Source organism: Microtus pennsylvanicus, chromosome 5 (genome assembly GCF_037038515.1).
Source record: "Microtus pennsylvanicus isolate mMicPen1 chromosome 5, mMicPen1.hap1, whole genome shotgun sequence".
In the NCBI taxonomy this organism is placed as follows: Eukaryota; Metazoa; Chordata; class Mammalia; order Rodentia; family Cricetidae; genus Microtus; species Microtus pennsylvanicus.
In genome coordinates this window covers 18,510,647-18,538,021 of record NC_134583.1, presented here as the reverse complement: position 1 = coordinate 18,538,021, position 27,375 = coordinate 18,510,647, and the positions used below count along the sequence as shown (strand labels likewise).

The following is a 27,375-nucleotide window of genomic DNA, read 5'->3' as shown; positions in this document are numbered from 1 at the left end:
TGGCTGTCCTGGAACCGCTTCTGTAGACCAGGCTGGCCTCGAACTCACAGAGATCTGTCTGCCTCTGCCTCCCTAGTGCTTGGGATTAAAGGTGGATGCCACCAAAGCTCCAACACCTGGCCTTTTTTTTTTTTTGAGTCAGAACATCATTGTAGTATGAGTGTGTGCCACAACAAAGTTGTCTGCCTCATGGTGACTGGCAAGCAGAAAGAAAGAGGGAGTGAGTCAGGAGGAAACAGGGCAAGATACAGCCCACAAGGACATGTTCACAGTGGCCTACTTCCCTACTAAAGTTTCTGTTACTGGCCCATCACAAATAGCAACACTAGTGGGTACAAGCCAGGTGCTCGAGAGTTCGGTGAGAGTTTCATTTGGATAGTTATTTTTCTGATGTTGTGATAGAATGCCATGACCAAAAGCAGCTTAGGGAAGAAAGAGTTTATCTTGGCTTATGGTTTCAGAGGGGAAGGAGTCCATCATGGGGAAGGAAGCATTGACGCAAGTGGCAAGATCAGGAACCAGAGATCACATCTTCCACTGCAGACACAAAGTAGAGAGTGAAACGGAAGTGAGGCCATGCTGTGAGCTCTCAAAGCCTACCCCCCGCTGACAGCCGTCCTCCAGTGACTCTGCCTCACTTCCACAGTGCCACTCACTGGGAACAAGTGTTCAGATATCTGAGCCTGCGTGGGCCATTCCCCTTCACACCACTGTGGTCCTCAGACCACAGCAGAACATGAGCTCTGAGTCAGGGGCCTGGCATTCAGGCCTGTCAGTCACTATCTGTGTGACCTCATTTTTACCCTTAGCACGTGGTTGCTTTTTCCTGGGCTACTTTAGAGTCCGATGGGTAGCAAATCTGATCCTTAGGATGGAAAAGGACTGGAGGGATGCCCGGCAGTTAAGAGCACTGACTGCTTCTGCAGAGGAACTGGGTTTGGTTCTAGCACCTATATGACAGATCACAACTATCTTGTTACTCTAGTTCCAGGAAAGCTGATGCCTTCTTTTGGCCTCTGCAGGCACTGCACTCATGTGGTGCACATATATGAAGCAAAGCACTCATACATATTAAAAAATTAGTGGCAAATAATTTTTTAAAAGGCAATAACAAGACTTTAGTGGGAGTTGTAGTTGGTGTTCAGAGCCCTCCAGGTGCTCATAAGCAGGTATGTTCATTCAAAAGAAAAGCAGTAATGGATGGTCACAGTTTTCCGCTGATCTCTCAAAGGATGGATTGTGGCCAGAGGTGATGGGAGACTAATCCTTAGTTATGTTTCAGGAACCTTGAGTAGCACCTAGGAAATGGGACTTGGAGATAGTTTGAAAGTAAGCAGTCATTCACAATGAGACGGTTTTGAATTCATGGTTTCCAAAAGTTCCAGCTACAGTGTTTCTCAGTAGATTTGGTTTTGAATGAGATCCCATGGCTTGTTGGAAGAAATCTGTCATACACCTGTATGAAGTTTCAATGTATTTTAAGAAAATACTTTGGAAAAAAATGTGAGAATGGCTGTTAAGGAAGAATTTAGAAGGATGGTACCTCTGATCATGCAGTTATTAAATAATAATTGTGAAGTCTCTATACAGTAAAACGCCACATCTCATAATTCAAAAGGTTATGTGCAGCTGGGCGGTGGTGGCACACGCCTTTAATCCCAGCACTTGGGAGGCAGAGGCAGGCGGATCTCTGTGAGTTCGAGACCAGCCTGGTCTACAGAGCTAGTTCCAGGACAGGCTCCAAAGCCACAGAGAAACCCTGTCTCGAAAAACAAAACAAACAAACAAACAAAAAAGGTTATGTGCTTGGGTAGGAGAAAAAGAGTGGTATTTTTTCTTTTTTGTCTGTTTTTAACATTGTATATTAGTTACAACATTTCTCCCTCCAAAACCTCCCTACACCCCTTCAAATTCATGGCTACTTTCTTTCATGAGTTGTTATTGAATGCATATATGTATTTGTATATACCATATATATTCCCAAGTATAACCTTTTGAGGCCATATAAGGATACTTGTATGTGTTTTCAGGGCTGACCATTTGGCACTGGACAGCCAGTTGGTGTGTTCTTCCCTGGGGAGGACTTCTTCCTGCTCCCAGAGTTCCAGAGTTCCTCAGTTCTTGTCATCCTTTGTGTATGATATTAAAAAATTTTTATAGTTTTGCACTAAGAAAATAATCACCGAGAAGAAAGCTGGTACCGGCTCCGCAAGCGCACTTCAGTTATGCAAGGCCTCCTTTGTAACACTTTTATTGTTACTTAGAGGAAATCTAGGCCAGTTCCCTATGCACCTCTAAAGACAAGGAGCTCTTTGAGTCTCAAGATTTTTATGTCACTGCCTGTTTGCACTTTTAAAAAATGTTTGAGGGAGCCGGGCAATGGTGGCGCACCCCTTTAATCCCAGCACTCAGGAGGCAGAGGCAGGTGGATCGCTGGGAGTTCGAGGCCAGCCTGGTCTACAAGAGCTAGTTCCAGGACAGGCTCCAAAACCACAGAGAAACCCTGTCTCGAAAAAAAAAAAAAAAAAGTTTGAGGCTCAAGGAGCTTTGGTTATGTAGCTGTCTGTCAGTCTTCATTAGAAGTGAAACTAAAACGTTGGAATGTTCAGTGAGAAATATCAATAATTCCATGACAGTTAACATAAATACTATCTTTTAGGAACTATAAATACTTTTCAAAATTGAATGAGTAGTATTGTTTACACTTTTAGGGGGTGGATTGGCCCTAAAAGCCTTCTGTGCTTTGTTTGTTCCTCCCACCCTGCAGGTTCTGCCAACTTTATTCATTCTTCTACTGTTTCCAGGTGTTTGAGCTCTCTTTCTCTATTAGACAGACTCAATGTCACATAGCCCAGGGTAGCCTTGAACTCACAGAGATCCCTCTGCTTTGTCTCCCAAATCCTGGGATTAAGGGTGTGTGTCACCACTGTTTGGCCTCTAGTGGGCTTAGCTCTGCACTCTGATCTTCAGGCAAGCTTTATTTGTTAAAACACAAACCAAATATCACTACAGTTTTGGATGCCTCTAATATGGCTAGGCAGTAGTACCCGCTTGATTAGCCTGAACTGAACATAAACAGTTGTTGTTGAAGGATTAACAGAAAACCTTTGTTATTTCCATCCTCTCTAAACCCTGAATGTTAGCATCAAAGTTATTTTACTTACCAATGTTTTATTATGTTTGTGTTTCTGGTTTTTGCAAGATGCTATGCATGATATCCATCTGTTCAAGGTGAAGCAGTGAATGGAAGAAACCCACTTCCCGGTTACTGTCCTAGCCAGTCTGTTGGTATTATGAGGGATGTAAAGAAGTGACTTCTCGTTTGCTTGTGTATGTGGGGCTGTGATTCAGTAAGCACAGTGGGCTAATGGTTTCTTACCTCAACTCAAAGAGCCAAGGGTGTTTATTTAGAATTGCTTTCTAAGCCAAGAGCGGAAAGTTATTTGATTATAGTATGGCAAAAAGAGAAAGGGTGTGTGTTTGAGGCAGAAGGAACAGGTTGCTGGTGAGGGTTTCTATAGAGTAGGAAGATGGGTTTGGTGGTACTGGGGGCTCCGATAGAGCAGGAAGAATGGGTTTGGTGGCGCTGAAGATGGTGAGAGGTGAGATCAAAGTAGGAGAAGATGTTTAAGGGCCTCCTACTTAAAGACTCTGTCCTTAGGACAGTGAAGAACCACTGTTAAGTTTTCAGTGGAGAAGTGAATGGTCAGAGTTGTATTTTGGACAGGTTATTTGACTCAATATAAGACAGGTAGAAGTGGATATTCCAGCTATTATCGATGACATTTATCACATGACTACATAAGTGCATGTTTCTAAGGCTGATGATTAACTAGGAATTAATTATTATTCACTTTGAAAGTAGGGGAATTGTGAAAACAGTTTTTCTTAAAACTTCTTTCAGCTGTAGAAATGGGCAAATTAGCATTAGTACTACATGACTGGTTTAGGTAATTGCATTAAGCAATTGAGATGAATCCAGTGCAGGTTCCCAGAAGAATGCTTACAGCTGTGTAGAGTTCACATCTGATGTTAGAATTTGTGTGTATAGTGGGGGCAAGCTCACCCTTGTCATATGCATAGTGAAAAGGTCCTATAAAACAAAAAACTGAAAAACAGCAAAAAAATATCCTTGCAAGATCCAACCAGAATGATGTTAAGAAGTAGACGAAAGACCTGGAGGCAATAGAAGAAGGGATAAAGTTGGCAGAGCCTGCAGGGAGGGAGGAACAAAACGCAGGGGGCTTTTAGGGCCATGGGACTATCCCACAGGAAAAGGGCGGCTATCTGTCATTATGTATTTGTCCAGTTGAGAGGAGCATCCACCACCAAGAGGAAACTTAATGTAAGCTATGAATGCTGGCTTATAATCAAGTGTCAATGTAGCTTCATCATTTCTAACAAATGAACCATCTTGGTGGCGGATGTGGATAATGGAGAGGTTTTGAGTGTGCGGGGGTGGGGTGTATGGCTGCATTTTGCTTTCAACCTAAAATCTGATTACAGTTTTTTAAAAACTGACCCATGTACTCTGAGAAGTTCATTAAACTTCAGTAGACACTAGAATATTGTACAAACACCAAATGCAGGAATTCCCAATGGAATACTGAAGAATATTGATTTGGTTTTTGTTAACTACACAGAAGATTGAAAGTTCCATGCTCTTTCTAGAGAAATTTAGCTCAAAATGTCAGTACTGGCTCAGTGCTATTTTATTAGAATTAAAGAAAATCATGTATATCATGGTGAGTTCATTACACTAATACTTCTTGGGTTACCAAAGACCTGAAGTATGTTTGTTTTAGAAAGTTTTGTTTTGTTTTGAGACAGTCCTAGCTGTCCTGAAACTAGCTCTTGTAGACCAGACTAACCTCAGACTCACAGAGATCCTCCTATCTCTGTCTCCCACATGCTGGGATTAAAGGTGTATACCACCACCGCCCACTTTAGAAAGTGTTTTTACATCATCCCCCAACCCATATATTTTTTGTTTTTAAAATGGAACAGTATTAAATGGTTTGATTAGGTTCCTAAGATGAGGATTAAAATACTGTGACCTAAGCCGGGCGGTGGTGGCGCACGCCTTTAATCCCAGCAATTGGGATGCAGAGACAGGCAGATCTCTGTGAGTTTGAGGCCAGTCTGGTCTTCAACTGTGTTCAACGCTCTTATGTTTCAAGCTCCTACAGAACAGCCCACTGAACTCTTAACACTCAATGGCTTTTCTAGTCCAAATTTCCAAAATCCTTCCACAGTCCTCCCAAAGCACCATGGTTAGGTCTGTCACAACCATACCCTGTAGTCCTGGTACCAGTTTGTCTATGTTAGGGTCACTGTTGCTGTGAGAAAACATCATGACTAAAAGCAATTTAGAGAGGGAAGGGTTTGTTTCACCCACAATTCAATAGAACAGTTCATCATCCACAGTAGTGAGGCAGGAATTCAAGCAGGGAAGGATTCTGGAGACAGGAGCTATTGCACAGGCCACGGAGGGGTGTTGCTTACTGGCTTGCTCCACTTGCTCCCCCTGGCTTGCTCAAATTACTCTTTGTGTATGTAGACTTTAGGCTTCCAAGGTAAGGTACGGAATTATTAAAAGAGCTGTAAGAAGACAGGGCTACACAGAGAAACCCAGTCTTGAAGGACAAAAGAAAAGCGAAGGTTTGTTCTATGTTCTAAGCACACGCCTTTAATCCCAGCTCTCAGGAGGCGAATATCTGTAACTTCAGGTCTCTCATTCTGAACAATAAGTTCAGATCTACTGTCAGTTCCAGGACAGCCAGGCCCACCACACAGAGAAACCCTGTCTCTGTGAAGACATGAGAGTTGCTCGAGGAGGTCTGGGCTCATATGGTTCAGTACCCAATACAGCAGCCAAAACAAGCAAATAAAAAAACTAGAATGGCTGAAGTCTGTTCTTTGCATTCTCATTCTATATAATTCTGTTAATGTGAAGGAATATATGATACTATAGCTAGAATATGCTTTTAAAATAAAATAACCTTGAAATACTAGACTTACTCTTTCTAGTAATCGGTATCCTTTGTTTTAATTGTGGGTTAAACAAGGTAAAAATGAACAATAATAAAAAATTTGTATGATCTTTTAAGTTATTAATATTTTGGAGCAGATTTGCAATTTTCATTATAAAACGTTCAAAAAAAATCTTAGAGTTCAATCTTTAGGCTATTTGGTTCTGTGTTTATAAAGGAGGTAGAAGGACCACGGCACAGCTCATTTTCTAGCGTGCTATTTGCCTATTTGCCTAGGGGTTGAAACCTGGGGCCCAGACCCCAACAGCTCATAAATAAGACATTGCAGCAAAAACACACATACCTTTAGGTATTTAATATTTGACTAATTTATACACACACACACACACACCCCATTTTAAACTAGAATCTTGGATCTCTGCAGACAGTTCATTAGTGAATAGATCCGCAAAATGTAGGTCCTGAAAGTTCTCTGCTGAGATAACACTATAAACTCGAGGCTTTCTGTACCAGCTCTATACTTTCTGGTCATAAATCGTAAGTATTCTCTATAATATAAATAGTGGTTCATATAATACCTAGCAGACTGTAGGCATTCCATAAACTGACTGTATTATAAAAAATTTCCTATTTTTTATTTATTTTTTTTAAATAAAAAAGTAGCTTTCAGAAAATATTGCTGTGTTTTCTGGTTAAATTCTCTGATGTATTTAACGCCCAAGCCTAACAGCATTGTTACATCCTGGCTATTTTCTCATAGACTTACCGCAAAAGTGAGCAGACAGACCCTTGCCACTTGTGTGAAGTGGCTATTTAACCGTGAAATCCACTGTGTTTATTGCTGCTGCCCTCTGGGCATGTTCTTTCTGGCAGCGCTGTCCATATTTGGTGGCTGTGCATGGAGAGCCAGGTGGTGCTGCAAAGCATCGCACAGTGAAGCGTGGCTGTCTCCAGATTTGACATTTGCCATTCCTTCCTGCTGAAGGGAAGAGGAATCTGGTTTTCCATATGTTTATGCTTTTTTTTCTTGCCTGCAGTTTTGTCCAGATGGTCTTATGAACATTGTTTACTTTGGGATGTCATCCCAGATGTTTTCAAAAGTGATGGATGAACGAGGTACAGAGATACATAAAGGGTATATCGAAAATTAAATTATGTTACTTATTTCTAGGACTATCTTTCCAAGTGGATTTGTGTATTATTTATCTCTGTGTAGTTACTTTCTGTAACTTATTTCTTCCAACCATTGTTTTTTTGTGTGAAAAGTTCAAAGAACAGGGCTGGTATGTAGTTCAGTTGATAGAGTGCTTGCCTAGGGTATAAGAGTCCTGGGTTCAGTCCCCAACACTTAAGAAAACCTGGCACGTTGATAATTGAAATCCTGAACGCTGGAGGGGAAGCAGGAGGATCCCACCCAGGTGAGCTACATGAGCCCCCATCTCAGATATGTTACAGAACAGAACAGCTCTTATTAAGGATGTTAAAGAAAGGAAAATCTTTTGAGGATTCATTTGTTTAGAGCTGCATACACCCAAATCTGTACGAATCTTAACCGACTGTCTTTTATAGTTGTTTTCTTTGAACATGGGTCATTGATGTGAATTTAGGTTGTAAAGACATGGATTTATAATTGGAATATTACTGCTATGTCCTTGAGCAGATCACTTAGCCTGTGTGAGACGGTGCTGGGCCTAAAGGCATGTGCCACCACACCTGACACAGAGACATTTAGTGGCACATCCACTTACAAGTAGCCATCGCTTTTGTAAATGATTCCTCAGCTGGGATCTTGTAAGAAACATTGAAAAACGGGTCACCAAACAGCACGTCTGACAACAAAACAACATGGGACATAGAAATGGGATTGACTGGGAAGCGGGGATGAGCAAGGTTATGAGGATGGGGATAACAGAAACATATTAGATACATGAAAATGTCACAACAAAACTCATTATTACATAAAATTAATATATGTGAATAAAATAAATAACTATCCATTATCACTGAATATCCACAAGATCAGACAGCAACACTAGTAGAAATCTAGTCTTTTTATTTGTATTTGAAGGACTTGAGTATTTGTGTTCTAGGAGTCCTAGAAGTGTGGTCTACTGTGGGTGTATCAAGGGATGACTAAGTGTTTTTGTTTGTTTGTTTGGTTTTACAACAGGGTTTATACTCCCGCTTTGGTCTCTAACTCTCTGTGTAGTTGAGGATGACGTTGAATTTCTGATTTTCCGGCTTCTACCTTCCAAGTGCTGGAATTACAAGCATTTGCCTCCAGCCTGGTGCTCTGTAGTATAGGGAATGAGAGGGAATGAGCCTAGGGCTTCCTCTATGCAAGGCAAACAGTCCATGAAGTAAGCTACGTTCATAGTGCTCTGTATGATGATTTTGAGTCACAGTAATCTATTACATAGATATGATCGACATGTCAGTTTGTAAATGTTAGAAACTGTTCTTCATTCTTACATTGTCATTGGACCCAAACTAATAATGCAGTTTTCAACTGGGCATGGTGTTACATACCTTTAATTCCAACCCAAGGGAGGCTGAGGCAAGTTCAAAACCACCTCATCTACATAGCAAGTTCTAGGCCAACCACAGCTACATAGATCCTATCTCTAGAGCTATACAGACCCTATTTCAAAAACAAATAAAAATCAATTGCAATTTTCAGATCTATACTAGTTATCTGAATTATCAGTTACAAGGCTTGATATTTTACTTTTTGTGGTATACTGTGATCCCATTAACTGTTTTAACTTTTAAATTTTCAAACCTATAGAAAGTTGCCAATTTTACCAAAGGACGTCGCTGTAAGATGGTAGTTTCCTACCTGGTTCTATCTTCTGTTAACTAGTTGTTGGCTTTTCATCAGAAGTTTTCCTTCTGAGCATGGTGTAATGATGCTTTTCTTTAGTCCCAGCACTCAGGAGACAGAGGCAGGCAGATCTCTGTGAATTTAAAACTAGCCTGGTCTACAGAGTGATTTCCAGGACAGCCAGGACTACATAGTGAGACCTGTCTCAAAATGAAAGAAAAGTTTTCCCTTGTGGAGCTAAGAGATGGCTTAGCCGTTAGGAGTACTTGCTGCTCTTTCAGAGGACCTGGGTTTGTCTTTCCCTGACCCACATGGTGGCTCAGAACCATCTCTAACTCCATTCCCAGGCACCTAATGCCCTCTTTGGCCTTTGCGGGCATCAGGCTTGAGTATACAGGCATACATGTAGGCAAAATACCAAAGCACATTAAAATGTTTTTAAGTTAAAAAAATTCTTCTCACCATTTCATCTTATAATAAAAGTTATTACTAATATGACTTCATTCTGTAATCATCTATTTTACTACTCTTGCTTACTTTGATGTTCAAATTGTACACCTTGGACTGATGTGCTGTGCAGCCTGAAGCCAGTGGTTTGTTTGCCCGGAGCCCAGGCTGAATTGAACTCTCTGTGTAGCTGATGACCTTGAATCTCTGATGGCCCTACCTCCACTTCCCGAGACCCAAGTGTTCATTACCATTGTGAACCCTTGTGTATCCTTTGGCACGACAACAATTTCATAGCTCATTTCTCATTTTTCCTTCCCGAGGCTTAGAATAGCTTGTCTTAGGCACTCATTTCTTTTCCTGTGGGGAACTGTGTTTACAAGGAAGGTCTTTTCTGCTTGTTTTCACCTAGTTCCCTTAAAGCTTTTAAATGCATGAGGAAATTACTCTGTAATGCCATGTAAAGGTGCAGATATCTACATGAGAACGAGGTCAATTCAATAGCAGTAAAATATAAAACCAAAGATACTGAGTTTGTGGTCTTGTTCAGGAACACTAAATTCAAAGATCCAGTCTTAATTGATCTTAAACGATATATCTATATTATTAAGTGACACATTTAATTTTGTTTCACAGGTGCATTTTCTAGAATCATAAAACTCTGTGAAGAAAAACGTGAAACAGGTGAAACAAAGAAGGGAAGAAAAGGCAGCTGTGTGCCGTCTGTTAAAGGAATTACAAATCTAGGAAACACTTGCTTTTTTAATGCAGTCATTCAGGTAAGAGTCATCAGTGTGATCTGTACACTGTAAACAATTATTTGAACTAGTTAATATGAGCATAGACACACTGCAGTGGAGACTGTCCAATAACTGTTAAATGTTATTCTAGAAAGTTCTTTCTGTTTTTCTTTGTTTGGTGTAGTTGTTAGTCATTATCGTATGTATACACCACAGTGCTACTTGGATGTCTGTTGTCTTGTAGTATCATACTGACAGAAAATATAAATTGTTGTCAGTTAAATCTTTAAGATTTTAAGTGGACGTGTTTTGTTGTGCTGAATAAGATTGGAATCTTTGAGAGTATTCACAACATCACATCAGAACCACACACTGAGAACATTTCATGTCATTACCATCAGAACCACACACTAACTGAACACTGGCCATCACGTCATCACATCAGGACCACACTAACTGAACACTGACCATTCATATCATCACATCAGGACCACACACTAACGTCATCACATCAGGACCACATTAACTGAACACTGACCATTCATATCATCACATCAGGACCACACACTAACGTCATCACATCAGGACCACACTAACTGAACACTGACCATTCATATCATCACATCAGGACCACACACTAACGTCATCACATCAGGACCACACTAACTGAACACTGACCATTCATATCATCACATCAGGACCACACACTAACGTCATCACATCAGGACTCCACACTAACTGAACACTGACCATCACGTCATCACATCAGAACCACACACTAACTGAACACTGGCCATCACGTCATCACATCAGGACCACACTAACTGAACACTGACCATTCATATCATCACATCAGGACCACACACTAACATCATCACATCAGGACCACATTAACTGAACACTGACCATTCATATCATCACATCAGGACCACACTAACTGAACACTGACCATTCATATCATCACATCAGGACCACACACTAACGTCATCACATCAGGACCACACTAACTGAACACTGACCATCACGTCATCACATCAGGACCACACTAACTGAACACTGACCATCACGTCATCACATCAGGACTCCACACTAACTGAACACTGGCCATCACGTCATCACATCAGAACCACACACTAACTGAACACTGACCATCACGTCATCACATCAGGACCACACTAACTGAACACTGGCCATCACGTCATCACATCAGAACCACACACTAACTGAACACTGACCATCACGTCATCACATCAGGACCACACTAACTGAACACTGGCCATCACGTCATCACATCAGGACCACACTAACTGAACACTGGCCATCACGTCATCACATCAGAACCACACTAACTGAACACTGACCATTCATATCATCACATCAGGACCACACTAACTGAACACTGACCATCACGTCATCACATCAGGACCACACACTAACTGAACACTGACCATCACGTCATCACATCAGAACCACACACTAACTGAACACTGGCCATCACGTCATCACATCAGAACCACACACTAACTGAACACTGGCCATCACGTCATCACATCAGGACCACACTAACTAAACGGAGGCTTGATTCTCTATTGTTTAGAACTTGGCTCAGACTCACATTCTCTTTGAACTGATGAATGAGATAAAGGAGGACGGCACCAAACTCAAGATCTCTCTTTCTTCAGCTCCACAGCTGGTGAGTAACAAGTACAACAGCTACAGAGACATAATAGCCTGTTGTCAAAATATTTCTTTTCTGTTTCTCTAAGCTACCAAATGGGACTGTAGTCTGAGGGCTTTAAAACATAATTCAAAAGTATTATAAAGATAATCAGATAAAGTTTTCAGAAATTGTAACTTTAAGGTATGCTATGGTTCAGAAATATTGTGAATCAAAAAATAGATATTGAGGCAATTTTTATTTGCAGATACTAGAGAAAACAAGTCAGAACTTTTATTGAACAAAACGCCTAGGAGTCTGGTAGCTAACAGTAACATTTATTTAAATTTAGGATTTGTTGTTGTCGCTGTTATTTAAACTTAGAGTTAAATATTTAATATCTGAAGGTTTAATTTCTTTCTTTTTGTTTGTTTGTTTACTTGAGTCAGGGTATCACTGTGTATTCCTGGCTGTTATTTTTTTTTATATTTAAAAAAAATTAATTTATTTTTTTCCTGTACACTGGTTCTTTGCCTGCATGTGTGTTGGGCATCAGATCCCCTTGAACTGGAACTATACACAGTTGTGAACTGCTATATGGGTTCTGGGAATTGAACCCAGGTCCTAAGGAAGAGCAGCCAGAACTCTTTTTTTTCTTTTTATTTATTTATTTATTAAAGATTTCTGCCTCCTCCCCACCACCACCTCCCATTTCCCTCCCCCTCCCCCATCAAGTCCCCCTCCCTCATCAGCCCAAAGAGCAATCAGGGTTCCCTGACCTGTGGGAAGTCCAAGGACCACCCACCTCCATCCAGGTCTTGTAAGGTGAGCATCCAAACTGCCTAGGCTCCCACAAAGTCCTGGCTGTTATTGAACTCACCCTGTAGGCTTTGAACTCACAGAGATCTGCCTGCCTCTGCCTCCCGAGTGCTGAGATTAAAGGTGTGCGCCACCACCGCCTGGCCAGGTTTAAAGTATTTGTATTAACAGTTTAGTTATTTGGTGTGTATGTATGTGTGCCGTGACACAGGTGCTGGTCAGAGGGTAACTTGTGGGGTTCGCTCCTTTCCAGTGTGGCTCCTGAGGATGGAGTTCAGGCCATTGGGCCTGATGGCGGTGCCTTCACCTGCCACGCAGCCTTGTCACGGGCTCTTCTTGGAAAGGGAGTTGAAGGCTAGTCTGATGCGGGATTTTAAGCTAATGAGAAAGGAAGAGAATAACAAAAAGAGCAATCACTGGCATTCAGAAGCTGGCCTAAAATACCCAAAGTCAGACCATGTTATTCACACAGTCAGGCAACCTCATGCTAGGTCTCCGAGACTGGGACAAAGAAGAACAAAGTAAGTCCATTTTGTAATTTATCTATCAAGTTTACTCTGCCATCTAGAAAACCCAATACCCAGCTGGGTAGTAGTGGTGCACACCTTTAATCCTAGCACTTGGGAGGCAGAGGCAGGCAAATCTCTGTGAGTTCAAGGCCAGCCTGGTCTAAAAGAGCTAGTTCCAGGACAGGCTCAATAGCGGCAGCAAAACCCTGTCTCGAAAAAACAAACCAAAAAAAAAAAAAAAAGAAAGAAAGAAAGAAAGAAAGAAAAAGAAAAGAAAACCCAATATGTAATACTCACGTTGGGTAACATGAGAGTAAATGGCAGCCACTGTAGCAGGCCTACCTCAGTCCTCTCTAGCTCTCTGTGGATTGGACTGAGATAGTCAGTGGTAGAATTCCTGTCTGCTGTTGGCATCTGTGCCAGAGTTAACCAAAGTCCAAAGTTGTATAGATATACATCTATACCACCCCTACTAACACACTCGTCATAGTGAGAACTTCTACTCAGGACAATAAGTAGTTGGCTTACTTTATTTAATTGTATGTATATTTTGGATGGCTTTGTGCCAGAAAGGGTTGACACTAGTAGCCAGAAGTAGTTATGGAGAGCTAGTGTAGTATTTGTGTTTGTAGTACCAGGCAATTAGGCTGAAGCAAGTTCCAGCAGTTCAAGGCAGCCTAGGCAGCATGCTGAGACCCTGTGTTTATCTTAAAAATTAATAACAAAAGGCACAGGGTGTGATTGCTCCTGTATGGGATTCTAGGTACTTCGGAGGCTAAGATACAGGTGAAGAGCCAGACTTCAGAACTGATTTTTTTTTTTTTTAAGACAGGGCTGGGTATATAGCTCAAAGGTGAGTGAGTGCTTGCTTAGCATATGTCCAGTCTCTAACACCACACAAATAAAATAGAAAAGTAATTGCTTTTATGTATGTGCACGTGATGCAAGTAGTTACAGGAAGACAGGGTGTGGTTCACAGCTAGCTTGTGAGAGCAGTTTAGGAAGTGTGGCCCAGTGTTCTGGATCACACCTCCCAGGAGGCCGAGAGGGATTAACAAGAGAGCAAAGCTTGGTGGGGGAAAAAGACCTAAAATGGGTTAGTCCTTAACACAGTTGCTATTTACTGAGCTTTGTATCTCCTTTAAAAGAAGAAATAACATACCATTCTGTCATGTAATTCCCCATCCCTTCCTTTATTAGTAAAAGGGGGAAAGTATTAGAATTTTAAAAAAATGAAATAAAAGGAGGAGGACATGACTTCTCCTAAAGTATGGAGAAGAATTTTGTAAGGGAGAATGCAGACAGAGTCCAGGCTGATCATGACCAGCAGACTAAACCAGACCTTGAGGTGGGGAGGGAGAGCAGGAGAGGAGCTGCTGACTAAGGTGGCTTAACCAAGAGGTGAAGAGCTACAGGAAGTGGAAACCCAGCCCCTGGGAGGGAGAGGTTTAGGGTAAGGGGTGGAGTGAGAAGTGCCAGGAGGAGGCACAGGTGCTGAGTGGTGCTGGGAAAGCTGGCCAGCATCCTGTCTGATGTGTCGTTGATAGGTACCTCAGTTAGCCATTTGTCCTAACAAATGAGACCCAACAGGAAAGTGAAGTTCTAGTAAATATAATTTGTGCTTATTTGTGAATTTGTACAAATACCAAGCAGATTTATAATTTTGCTTGTAGAAAAATTTGCAGGTCGAAACAACTGAGGATTGATGATTCCACCCGGCTTCTGATTAAGTAAAAGGCAGAAGATATTGAAAATACTGTTTTTTTTTTTAAGCAAGGCATTGTTATCAACCTGGGGATCACAACTTGTGTTCATATCAGGTCCAACCAGTTGTCCCTCTCAGTACAGCAACTGAAAGAGAGGAGTTATTCCGTATGACCACATTTGGGAGGAAGGACCAAAAAGATCCAGCAAACCCTTAACTCCATCTTTGGGGTTCTGAAGTGAGGAAAGTGTAAATAGAAGACCTAGGATACGCAACGGCTTCAGTCCCATCCTGTTAAGTGGTCTGGCAAGGAATTAGAACTGTGTAAAATCAATTTTTCCATCTGGCTGACACAGGTCCTGTTTCCCAGCATGAGATTACGGGGAAATTCCTAGTTCTTTGGGGTCCATTGTTCCAACTGCAATATGGTCAGATTGAGTGACTCAGTCTCTTACAGCATTTAATCCTATTTTCTCTTTTTAAATATTTTATATATGAAGGACTAAAAGTTAATACACTTGAGACAATTTAGTTACTATCAGTTAAATAAAGTATAGCTTTAAGATTCTTGATAATATTTTGTTTTAAAATTATGTATTTCTGACAAAGCATTGATCATGTTTTCAAAGGACCCGTTAGTGGTGGAACTTTCAAGCCCTGGACCATTGACTTCAGCCTTGTTCCTGTTTCTTCACAGCATGAAGGAGGCGGAAAAAGGACCCCTTTCTCCTAAAGTTCTTTTCAATCAACTTTGCCAGAAGTGAGTGTGTCTGTATTCTTAATATGAACAATGAGGTCATAAAGTTCTGATGCGTTCCCACTTTACAAGGGTTTTATTCCCGCTCTGTTGTTTTGGTTGCTGCCCAGACTGACAAGACAAAGAAGCAACATCTGTTAGCTACATCTGTGTGCTTTATGCACATGTTCACCATCCTCTTTAGAAGTGAGTGTTTATCCCCATTTTATGTGTTTTAGGAAACAGAGACTCAGAACTTAGGTAGCACCCCTAGTATGGGGGTAACAAAATGGAGAATCAAATGAAGTCTGTTCTGACTCAAGTCTATGATAAAATGTTATGTATGTCTGTATCTCCTAGGAAGTTACAGCCTTTTTTGTGGTTTGGCAAGGAGAGTTGCTTGTGCTACCTGGACATACTGTTTCTGAGGTGGAACTAAGTGGTCAGGCTGGGGAACTAAGTGGGTCAAGCAATTCTTCATAGCTTGGGGCTATAGCTGAAAGTTTTCTGTGTCCCGACGGTCTCACTGGACTGATTCTCTCCTGCCTACTGCTCCCTGCAGCTAGCTATAAAATAATCATTTAGAGGCTTAATATTAATTATAATTGCTTGGCTAACTCTACATATAAATCAGGCCATTTCTAATGATCTGTGTATTCTGTGTGACTTTGTGGTGTTACCTGTTCTCTAGTACATCTTGTTCCAGCAGCTTGCCAGCTTCTTCCTGCTTTACCTACATCTCTGCTTGGATTTTCTGCCTTGCCATAGACCAAAGCAGTTTTATTTATCAACCAATAAAAGCAACACATATTCACAGCACACAGAATACGCATCATGGGGTTATCGCTCAACTGTAAAATCTAGAAAGGAACATAACAAATATAAGTTTCTTCTGTTGGTGCCTCCCATGTGCCAGGCAAGTCCACCACCGAGCTACATTCTCAGACCCTTAGCTTCTTTATTTTAAAGATGGGCTTGGAGGCAAATAGATCTTATATGATTTCTCCAGGTACTAGCATTTGCTTAAAAGTAAAATCTTCATATGCCTCAAAGTGAAAAGTTGCCATAAAGAGCTTACGTGAGTTGATGTTTGTAAGAAAAATAAAGCAGAGAAGCAGACGGCTGCTTTATTGAGACAGCGATGGGCCTGACTCCAATCTTTCCACGGGATGAAAGTTTAGCTCTTTTAGAGAGGCTGAGGAACATACTGTTAATCCCATCAATCAAGAATAAGACCACTACCACAATTTTTGAGCCAAATTTGAAGCAAGTTTTAATTAAATACTGGCCAGGATGATAGACTCTGGCTCCCAGAAAATGGCTACGAGTCACATTTTGCAGAGGCTTATAAAGGCAAACCTATAAGATACCATATTTCCCATAATCAGGAGCAAGCATAAATCCTAACATACTTCTTCCCTGCCACCTACAACCACGCAGGGGCAAGCATACATTCTGACGTACTTCCTGCCTGTACACTTCCTGCCTACATACGATCAAGCACATCCAGTGCAGTTTGGTCAAACAAACTTGTTTAGGGGAGTGAAAACATGTGTCTTGTTATCTTCCATAAACAGTAGCCTCCAGCATTTCAGGAAGTATATGTCCTTAAGGGGCTTACAGGTTAGAAGTATTTTTGTTTTATAGACCTCTTAGGCACAGTAATTAAAACTTAAAACATCTGTGCATACATGTATGTATGTATCTACCAGGAACTTACAGCATTTTTGAGGTTTTGTTATGGGAACCCATCAGAAATGAACACTCAGATACAGTTTATAGCCAGTTAAGTCTTTATTCTTGCTGGCTGGGACTACACTCATGTATTCAAGACCTCAGTATGGCACCACACATTTAGACCAAGGGGATTTTAAAGGCACAAACCATGTTCTGGCTCGCTTGGCAGTTGCAGGGAGGGCTTTTTCAGAGAAGCAGCAGTTTAACAGAAGCTAAGTGGTTAGCTAGAGGAGGTTCTGCACAAGAAGCTAAGCTAAATTAGCCAGGGCATCTTGACCATGGGTTCCTAGAATAGAGTTGGGATTCTCCATCAAGGAGATCAAATTCTAGTTAAACCTGACATGGCCTCAGCGAGAATACAAGATGGAGGAGCCTTTGTGGTGTCTCGTCCTGTCACAGTTTGGCAAGGTGAGTTGCTTCCTACCTGGACATACTGTTTCTGGAGGTGGATCTGAACTGAATGGTCAGTCTGAGGCTAAGCAATTTTTTTTTGGCTTGGAACCCAATACAGCCTGATGTAGTTCCTCATGACCCAACATATCCCAATTCTGGAAGGGTAAAAAGAAAAAGGGGAAGAGTCATGGCTTTGGGGCAGCTGCTTCCTACTAGAAGAGGACTGTGATCTCAGTGGTAGAAGGGTACATTAAGGTTGCTTCCAGGTTGGATAAGGGCTAGTCAGTTACCTCTGGGCAGTAAAAGCTAGTATAGTAGTCTTTGTTGGAGGGACTTGGTGAGACAGCTTGGGAGCCAAGTGGGTACAATTTGTTTCTGGTCCTGTACAGTCTGCCTCTCTGATGGCGACAGCTGGGAAACTTCAGCCTGGCTAACTTGAGCTTGTGAGACCTAGAGATGTGGAGTAAAATTGTAGGGGAGTCTTTTTGAGTATGGAAAGGTGAAGCCGGGAAACATTTATGGCCTATTCATTCTCTCTACTTCCCCAAGGACTGGGGCCAGTAAGACAGGTGGAATTTCCAGGGGATTTGGAGACAGGTTGGGTAGTCAAGAGAGAAAGTCAAGGCCATTGTCTGTCTGTGTGGAGGAGAGCAAGCAAAGGATTGATCTCAGAGAGTAGTGTGTGAACTGTGTGCCCTCTTACTTGTGGTTGCGAAGGCCTCAGCCCATCCTGGAAAGGTATCTGCAAATGCTAGTAAATATCTGTGTGCCCCAACCAGGAGCCCATGGTGAAACCTAACTACTAGTCTAGGGAAGGTAACTGAACTCTCACTTGGTGAGATGGAGACTGCGGAGGACAGAGCTTGGGATTAGCATTTGTCTTTTGGTCAGACTCACAGGACTTGGTTTGTCTTTTTAGGAATAATCCGTCAGAGGATGAGCAGTAATGAACTGCGGAGGAAGGAAAGAAGGGTGACTCAGGGAGTGCAGACAGTTAGGCTCCAGTTATGGGGAAAAGAGCGTCTGTGTGGACAAGATGGCTCCGGGAATGAGGTCTTGTTGTCGTAGAATCAGGGTGTGACAGGGCGGACTTTGTCGGCCTTGTTACTGAGAAGAGAGAGAAATCATTTGTCCTCTTTATGTCCACTGTAGTGGAGAATGGCTGCTTGGGTGGGAAGGAGAGCTGCTTCAAGGAGTTTCTGTATTAAAAGGGAGTTAATAATTGGGATGAAGGTTGGGTGCGTTCAGAGAGGCTTGGGGACATGTGTGTGCGCACGTACGTGCACGTGTGTGTGTGGTTTGGCAGGGTGAGTTGCTTATGCTACCAGTGCATATTGTCTCTGCAGGTGGAACTAAACAGGCTAGGACTAAGCATTGTTTGTTTATTTCTGACAGGGTCTTACTATGTAGCCCTGACTGTCCTGGAACTCCTTCTGTAGACCAGACTGACCTCTAACTCACAGAGAATCCACTGGCCTCTGTGTTCCAGGTACTGGGATTAAAGGTGTGGGCCATCAATCCTGGCTTGCTAAACAATTCTTTATAGCTCAGGGCTATTGCCAAAGACAACCTGACACAATTCCTCATGACCTGAGGCTATTACCCAACACTGCTAAAATAGTCACTCATTTCTTTTTCTGAAATGATGGGATGATTATATGTCAGGTTAGTGTATGTAACATTAAAACTGGTCCTCTTCTCCTGGACCTAATAAACTAGTTCGGTCCAGTTACTGAAGTGTGAAGGAAGCAAATTCCTTAAGTAGAGACTTGCATTTTATAGTATTTACAGACTTCACGATTTTGTTTAAACTTAAACGAGCCCCAAATGTAGAGGGTTTGCTATGCTTCAGTAATTCGGCACATACCGTTTCTTTGCTCCGTGAAGGCCAGAAAAGACTGTGAGAAGCTTAGAGATCTGACTGCTGCTTAAAGTTAGAGTTTTAGGGCATCTCAGGCTTTACAAATTTGTTATAATTCTGTCCAAAATAGCTTCATTTGTTTTCATATTTCCTTCTTTTACTAAGAAGTCAAAAATATGTTGAAATAGTTGAGTACTCCTAGACAAAACCTCAGGTTCTTGTCTGCCCTTTTCTTCAGGATTCACTACAGGGTTACACCTTTCACCTGAGATGCTTAGGGGCAGAAATGTTTTACACTTGGGTTTGTTCAGGTTTTGGAACATTTTCATATATTATGAGCCCTCTTGAAGAAAGGGTTCAAGTACAAACACAAAGTTGACTTACGTTTTATATACCTTGCAAGCATAGCCTGCCAATAGGTTTATTAATTTTTTAAAATGCTTTTTATTATGTATATGAGTATTTGCCTGCATATATGCATGTGTGCCCCATGTGTGCCTGATGCCCGTGGAGGCCAGGAGAGAGAGAGAGAGCATTGGATCCCTCAGACCTCCAGTTGAGATGCTTGTGGGTCTTGGGATGTGGGGGCTGAGAAACAAACTCGGAGTTTACAAGCAGCAAGTGGTCTTAATGCTGAGCATCTATTGGACATTCTCGGAATATTTAGGGCAACATTTTAGGCAATTCTATAAAATGCATTTGAAGTGAAACTAATTCATACCCTTGCTATCTTTTCTCTAGACTTCTTCCTATGCTTGAATTTCTCAGTTCATAGGCTTACTTGGTATAGTTTTTTTCCTTATTAATGTTCCCTCATTTTGTTCCCACTTCTTTCTTACCTCCTTGCTTCATCTGTTACTCCTATACTTTCTTCCTCTTACATCTCCACTCCCTGCTTATTAATTTTAAATCTTAAGTTCCTCTCACATAACCCTCTGACTGTCCTTGGAGGTAAGTTTCCTAGTGCAACATTTACTTTATGACCATGACTTGGGTGTGTGGTGTAAAGGCTCAGCTTTAGGTACTCAGGCTATCTTAGTCCTTTTGTGGCCTTGGAAACATTGTCCAGGGACTTTCTTTAAAGTTTAAGGAACTGTCCCTCATTCTTAGGCACCTTTGCAATGAATGTTCCTCTTATTTAATAGGCTGAATGTCTTCATATGTGTGGTATCTGCTAACCTTTTTAAAAGTAAGTTTAAAGGTACTTGATATTGGTACCTCAGATAGGATTCTTCAAAAATTTTATAAATTAATGTATTACATTTTCCAGTTCTCAGTAGAAGAATGAAAAGAAACCCCTAGGTTTGTTTTTTTCAGTGATTATTTAGAAGGCAACAAACAGTTTATACATTATGGAGATGGAGATAGGCAGCTTCTTTGTTCAGAAATGATCTCCACCCTATGTGTCTGTCCGTTCCCAGGGCTAAGGGAGACTCTGGAAGGATGCCTGGTTCTGTCCTAGTTGATTTCACTAACGTTGCTCGATGTGGACAGCACCGGTCTGTTATGGAATCTCTCCCTCTTGTGATGCCAGCTGTAGAGGCTCAAGCAACTCTGGGATCTGTTTCTAGCCTGAGTTTCTCTGACCTACTCCCACAAGCCTTCTCTAACATAACGATGCTATTTGCAGCTACTGAGCAAAAGACTAGCTGAACCGGTGTTTCCTCTTCTGTGGTAACTTCACTGCCAGCTCCCTTAGCTTTGTGGCAGGCACATCAGTGCACTGTAGGGTGGATGCTAATTATGAGACTCTGAGGAATACTATTTAAAGTACTAGGTTCTGGGTCATAAAAACCGGATTGGTATTTAGTGACATTTAACTTGTTCCTCTTCAGTCTTCTCAAGTAGAAAAATGTAGTTCATTTTTACAAAGTCTTTAGCAGTGTTGTTTATATTAAATGATATTACACACACATCATAGTGAATTATTATAAATTTGTTTTTATATAAATTTCATACCATTTCAGGTGTTACATTAAAGTCTTTTATGCATTTTGTGTTGGTTTTTAGAGGGTGAAGGATGACATCTGGTTTTATTCTTTGCCATGTAGATACAAAGTTTTCTCAGCACCGTTCACTGTTGAAGTGGCTGTCTTCTCTCCAGCACAGGCCTTTGACACCCTTGTTGAAGTGTGTGTTTGTATCTGTGTTGTCTGTTCTTTTCTGTTGCTGCACGGACTGTTTTTGTGCCACTGCCTGCCATATGGCTTTGTTACTATGGCTCTGTAGAACTGATTGGAATCAGGTATTGTGATCCCAGAACTGATCTTTTGCAGACTTTAAGTTACCAAAATGAGCCAGGTGGTGGGGTTGCATGCCCTTAATCCCAGCACTCAGGAGGCAGAGGCAGGTGGATCTCTGAGTTCGAGGCCAGCCTGGTCTACAAGAGCTAGTTCCAGGACAGGCTCCAAAGCTACAGAGAAACCCTGTCTCAAAAAACCAAAAAAAAAAAAGTTACCAAAATGAACTAAATATTTGCTATTGGTATCTCTGTGCATAGCACTTAACTACCTCATTTAGTCACACAGGAGATCTAATTATTAACTCCTTAGAAGGAACATATTCACATAGTTATCAGTGTGAAATGTATAAGATACGTTCTGTAACTGTGTGACTGTATTTCTCCTAATATAAAAAGCAAATAATATTTATATTTAGGTACAGAATGTATCTTAATCCTTTTATTCTTTGAGATAAAATAATAAATCACAGAGGCTTGGGTTGCTGTTTTTCTTGCTGACTGTATGACATTACATATTATTTTAATATCTCTTCTGATCCCTTTAGTTGTACCTTTTTGTTGGGATTAACAGGTCCTCAATAATGACATGGAGACTTATTATTAATTATAAAAGCTCAGCTGATTACTGAGACTTGTTATTAACTAGCTCTTAAAATAACCCTCTTTTTAAAAGTCAATCTACTTTTTGTCTGTGGCTTTATTACTCTTACTCTGTACCACCCAGGCTGCGTCCTCTCCACCTGTCTGGTGATGCCCTCCTTTTTCTTCCCAGCTTCCTATGTGCCTGAAATTCCTGCCTAGCTATTGGCCATTCAGCTTTTTATTAAACGAATCAGAATGACACATCCTTACAGTGTACAAAAAGATTATCCCACAACAGGTCTCTCACTTACAACTTGAGAACGCAGCACATCTCAGTGAGATTGTTGTTAGCGTGTGTAAAACGGCTGTGTAAAGTACGTGTGTGACATGCCTGGTAAAGGTAAGTGCCTACCCAGTGGACTAATCTGCACTGGAACACGAACAGCATCTTGTCTGTTGAATTGAAAAGCAGTAAACTGACCATTGATTTATTTCAAGGTGGTCTTAAGTAAGCTTGACGTGTCCGGTGATCTGTAAAATGACTGTCCCTTTTTTTTGCTTCTCTGTTTTAAAATCCTAGGGCTCCTCGGTTTAAAGGGTTCCAGCAACAGGACAGTCAGGAGCTGTTGCACCATTTGTTGGATGCAGTGAGGACAGAGGAGACAAAGGTCAGATTTCTTAATATGTGTCACATGTTCTCTTTAATGCAAGGATATTAATCTGGACAAATGTCTGTAATTTTAAAGAATAGTGACCAGTCATTTTTATCTATATTTTTGCCTTTCTTCAGTAACATTGTTTCTCTTGTAGCCCTCTTTTTGCTTTTTCTTAATGTCCCTCAGCTCTTAAATCAACTCAAAATAGCTCAGAGACAAAACTCATTATGGTACATATCTACTGTCTCAGCTACTCAAGAGGCTGAGGCAGGAGGATTACTCGGACCTGAGAGTTTATAGTGAGAGACCTCTTAGGAAAAGAGCCAGGCATGCTTTTAATCCCAGCACAAGGGTAGCGAAGGTCTCCTAGTCTGAGGCCAGCCTGGGCTACATAGGGAGACTCTGTCTCGGGAAGGGACAGGGGGAGGAAGACATAAGAAGAAGGGTAGAAAGGTTGTTTTAATTATTGAGGCAAGGCATATAAATACAGAAAACAAACAACAGTCTAGAAAGCAGCCCCTTGTCCCCTCATCCTCCTTTTCTCTAGTTTCTTCAGCTCTTGGTCTCTTCACTTCTGTAGAAGACTGAGCGGTGTTTGCTTCTCATGCCGAAGTCAGCACGGTGCTCATCATAGTTTGCATGCTTCAGTTTCACATATGCAAACCATAAACTGACCGCATGTGCATTTGGAGTTCTCAGAGTAAACCTCATTGCCCTGTACTGGGTTAGGCTCCACTCATGGGCTGGGGAGTAGAACCTCAGCTGCGTGAGTTCGGAAAGGTCTCCGAAAAGAACAGCTGCTAATGGAGGCTCCTCAGGCAGTGCTATTCCAGTCCTGTACTTTGGCGCATTGCTTGTTTATTGGCTTTAATATGGCATCAGTGAAACTGAACTTCCTGGGGGCCTCTTATGTAGATAGAATATAGATAGTATATCAAGAGGGTACAGAATATTAAAGATGTCAGATACACAACACAGCTTCTACATTGCTGCACCTGTGATGTATTTAAAAGTACACATGATAGAACGTAATCACTAAAGTCCGTGTTGATGGTATTTGGAAATGGGATCTTCGGGGGTAATTGGAGTTAAATAAGGTGTGAGAATGAGGAGGGACCCAAGCGAGCACACTTGCTCTTGTCGCACCCTAAGGTGCCTCCCATGTCAAACACAAGAAACCTCGTAGGATGCTGTTGTTCTCTTTTCTCCCTTGACTTTGAAAAGATGGGTCTTCTCTATAGCCCAGGCTAGTCTTAAACTTGAGGCTAGTTTCATGTATTTTGTTACAGAAACAGAAAATGGACTAACACTCTTTTCTCCCTTTCTCACTATACCAGTCATTGCTAAGTGTTTAGAGCAGTTGGAACCCTCCTTTAGCTTCAGAATTATTGTCTAGATATATAGTATGTGCCACTCAGTTATAGATAATAAGGTAAAAACTTCTCCTCAAAGTGAGTACACTTCTCAGTCTATGTAGTAATATGAAATATAGTGGTCAAGTATAAACAAAGCATTTCCGTGCTTGCAGCAGGTGTTACTGGGCAAGGTAGGATCCCTTCCTCCTTCCTTCACTCACCCACAGCCTACAGAAACTGAACAAGCGCTCTTAAAAGCCCAGTTTCTTTGAACTGTGTTAATGGCCAGATTTTAGTGGGGCGAGGTAGGGTTCTAATATTTTATTAAAAATTATTTCAGCACAACAAAGAACGAGTTGATGTTTGTGTTCTACAGAACAGTGTGTGCTGTAATCGTGCCCTTCCTTTGCTGACCGCCTCACTGACTGGGCTCAGCCTTCAGACCTTCAGAATCCCTTCTTCTTCAGAACCCTTATGTGTGTTTTCACTTTTGAACCTGGTTGCCATCTGTTAAGATTTTTGTCATGATTTGGCGTGGATAGTCTAGTAATTCTAGCACTCTGGAGCCAAGAGGATGGAGGGTGGTAAGTTCTGGCAAGCCTAGGCTATGTAGTAAGACCCTGTCTCAAAAACCAACAATACAAAAGAAAGATTGTATCCTCTCTAACACCTTTCCTAAGTTGGAGAAAGGTACTGTTGTTTTGTTTCCCTCTTTATACCTGGATGGAGTTCTCTCAGTCCTGTTGAACAGGTTTATTACAGCTCCCAGTGAGAATCTGAGTGGGAAAGCCACGTCACCCATTATGTAGGTTATTCCTGGTTTCCTGGGGATCTGCAGCTGTTTTGAATATGTTATCATTTGAATAAGTCAGTGGTTAACTACCACATCATATTATACCTATTTTATAAAAAGATAAATTAAGAAATTTATAGTTAAAATTTGGAGACATTAACATTCCCATGAGCTAAAATTTGATCATACTTTCTTACAGCTTTATAGCTTTTTTTCTGCAGAAGTATGTTTATTATCTGATGATAGTCACACATCATTGCAAATTAAATTTTTCCATACATTGTTTTTCTCCGTCATACAGTATCATAAAAACTCAGGAAGTATATGCTGCTCTTATTCTGCCATTTGAGGGCCATAGCTAGTTTGACAAGATTGACATGTCATGTCTGTGGATGTACTTAGCCTCACAAGCAGATCAGCCGTGCTGGTTGGTTACGGTGAGGCTGCAGACAGGAGCGGCATTGTTTTGCCTGGGAAGGAGCAGATGCTAAGTGTGCTATGGTGTACACGTGCCGCTGCGCTGCCTGGGCTTTCTTGATGGAAGAAAGGCTGCAGCGTTATGTCTGCCACCAGATCGTGGAGAAATGACTTACAACTACTGACCTCTCATACTGTCTCTGTAAAGGGTTTGCTTGTGACTCTAAGGTTGAGGAATATACTATTGCTAAAGTGAATACAGTGCTAAAGGGAACATGTGGTCAAATCATACATATTTGTGTACGTACAGAATTTATAATTATATTTACTATAAGTAGTTCCTTTATGGGCAGCCTTTTTACCTTCAGATCATGTTTTCTTTGCTTTTGTTCCCTTCTAATTTGAGCTTTCACTAAGATTTATGATGGAGGAAGGTCATTCTTTATTTTTAATAAAGAAACTGCCTTGGTCCATTTTATTGGTTAGAACATAGATGGGTGGAGTAAACAGAACAGAATGCTGGGAGGAAGAGGAAGTGAGCTCAGAGACGCATTCTGTAGTAATAGGAGTGGCGGGGCTGCGTCCCCAGCACCCCGGCCACCTGGCTAGCTTATACCCCGAAATAACAACACACAAATTGTATTCACTTAAACACTGCTTGGCCCATTAGCTCTAGCCCTTACAGGCTAATTTTCATATCCCGATCAACCCATCTCTAATAATCTGTGTAGCATCAGTCTTACAGGGAAAGATTCTAGCCTACGTCCATCCTGGGTCTGAGCTTCATGCGTCTGCCTCAGAGAGCAGAGCTATAGCGTCTGCCCTGGAGAGGGGAACATGGCGTCTCTGAGCTCACTTCCTCTTCCTCCCAGCATTCTGTTGCCTAAGTTTATTAAGTTTCTCTCGAAGGCTTTTAACCTCTTGATCCATAGAAGCAGATGAAAAAGAAACCTTATCTCTTGTCTTCTTTTAATAATCAGTACTACCAGACGTTTTACAAACTTTCTTATAAGGTGGATACTTTAAAAGTCCCAGGCGGCTAGGTTGAGTAAGCTCTTCCAAAATAAGCCTTTCAGATCTTGAAGGATTGCAGACATAATCAGAATTTTCACTCGGACTAACATTGGACAACTCTTCTCCTAAATTCTGCAAACTTTTTATTTTAAAGATACCTTGTTTTAATCCAGTGTTGAGTAAGAGTATGTTAAAGGCAGAAGTCTCAGCTGCACTCTATCACATGTGTGTGTAAGCAGCTCCATCCCTGGCCTTCCCTTTTCTACTAACGTGAACATTTAGGTGAATGTGTGTGTGTGCGTGTGCGTGCGCGCCCGTGTGTGTGTGTGTGTGTGTGTGTGTGTGTATGCACACGTGCATCTTATGAGTTTATTATAGATGTGTAGGTGGGAGCGTAAGAGGGGAGAGCCGTGCTGACAGAATGAGGCCTGGAATCAGCAGTGCTAGCCAGGTGGCCTTTTCATGCCCCCAGTACTGTAGCTTGAACGTAGGGCCTTGTGTTTGTCAGGCAAGCACTATACCAAGTGAGTTACTTCCTCAGCTCTCTCGAGTCAGGTTTTAGACCTTTACTATACTGCATAAAATTGGAATCTTTTAAAAATGAATTCTATGCCTTTAAAACAGGTTTGGTGATAATCTGTGAAATATCTAGGCTTTTATTCTTTCTTTTCCTTCCCTCCTTTCCTCCTTCTGGCACGGTAATGATTTTCTGCCTCTCCTATAATTAATTTTTAAAATTGTATTTTCCTAGAAAGTTACCTACTATATTTTTTTCAAATGTAATTATATTAGAAAGTATTCTCTTGGGGTTATTTAAATTTTATTTAACTTTCTTAGCGACTTATTTAAGTATGATATTAAACTTCCCTTTATTGTATTAAGATTAGCTAGTACT

General features: G+C 41.3%; 1 protein-coding gene across 2 annotated transcripts in view; it reads left to right on the top strand.

Annotated features, from left to right (window-relative positions):
- Nucleotides 1-27,375, top strand: part of Usp45 (ubiquitin specific peptidase 45) — a 66,889-nt gene that overhangs the window by 13,539 nt on the left and 25,975 nt on the right. The window contains exons 6-9 of one of the 2 annotated variants that reach the window (XM_075971319.1): nt 9,901-10,043; nt 11,602-11,697; nt 15,324-15,454; nt 22,826-22,913. In XM_075971319.1, the coding sequence (XP_075827434.1) occupies nt 9,901-10,043; nt 11,602-11,697; nt 15,324-15,454; nt 22,826-22,913 (458 nt within the window). The remainder of the gene's footprint in view (nt 1-9,900; nt 10,044-11,601; nt 11,698-15,323; nt 15,455-22,825; nt 22,914-27,375) is intronic. The other variant, XM_075971320.1, reaches the window with a different exon arrangement.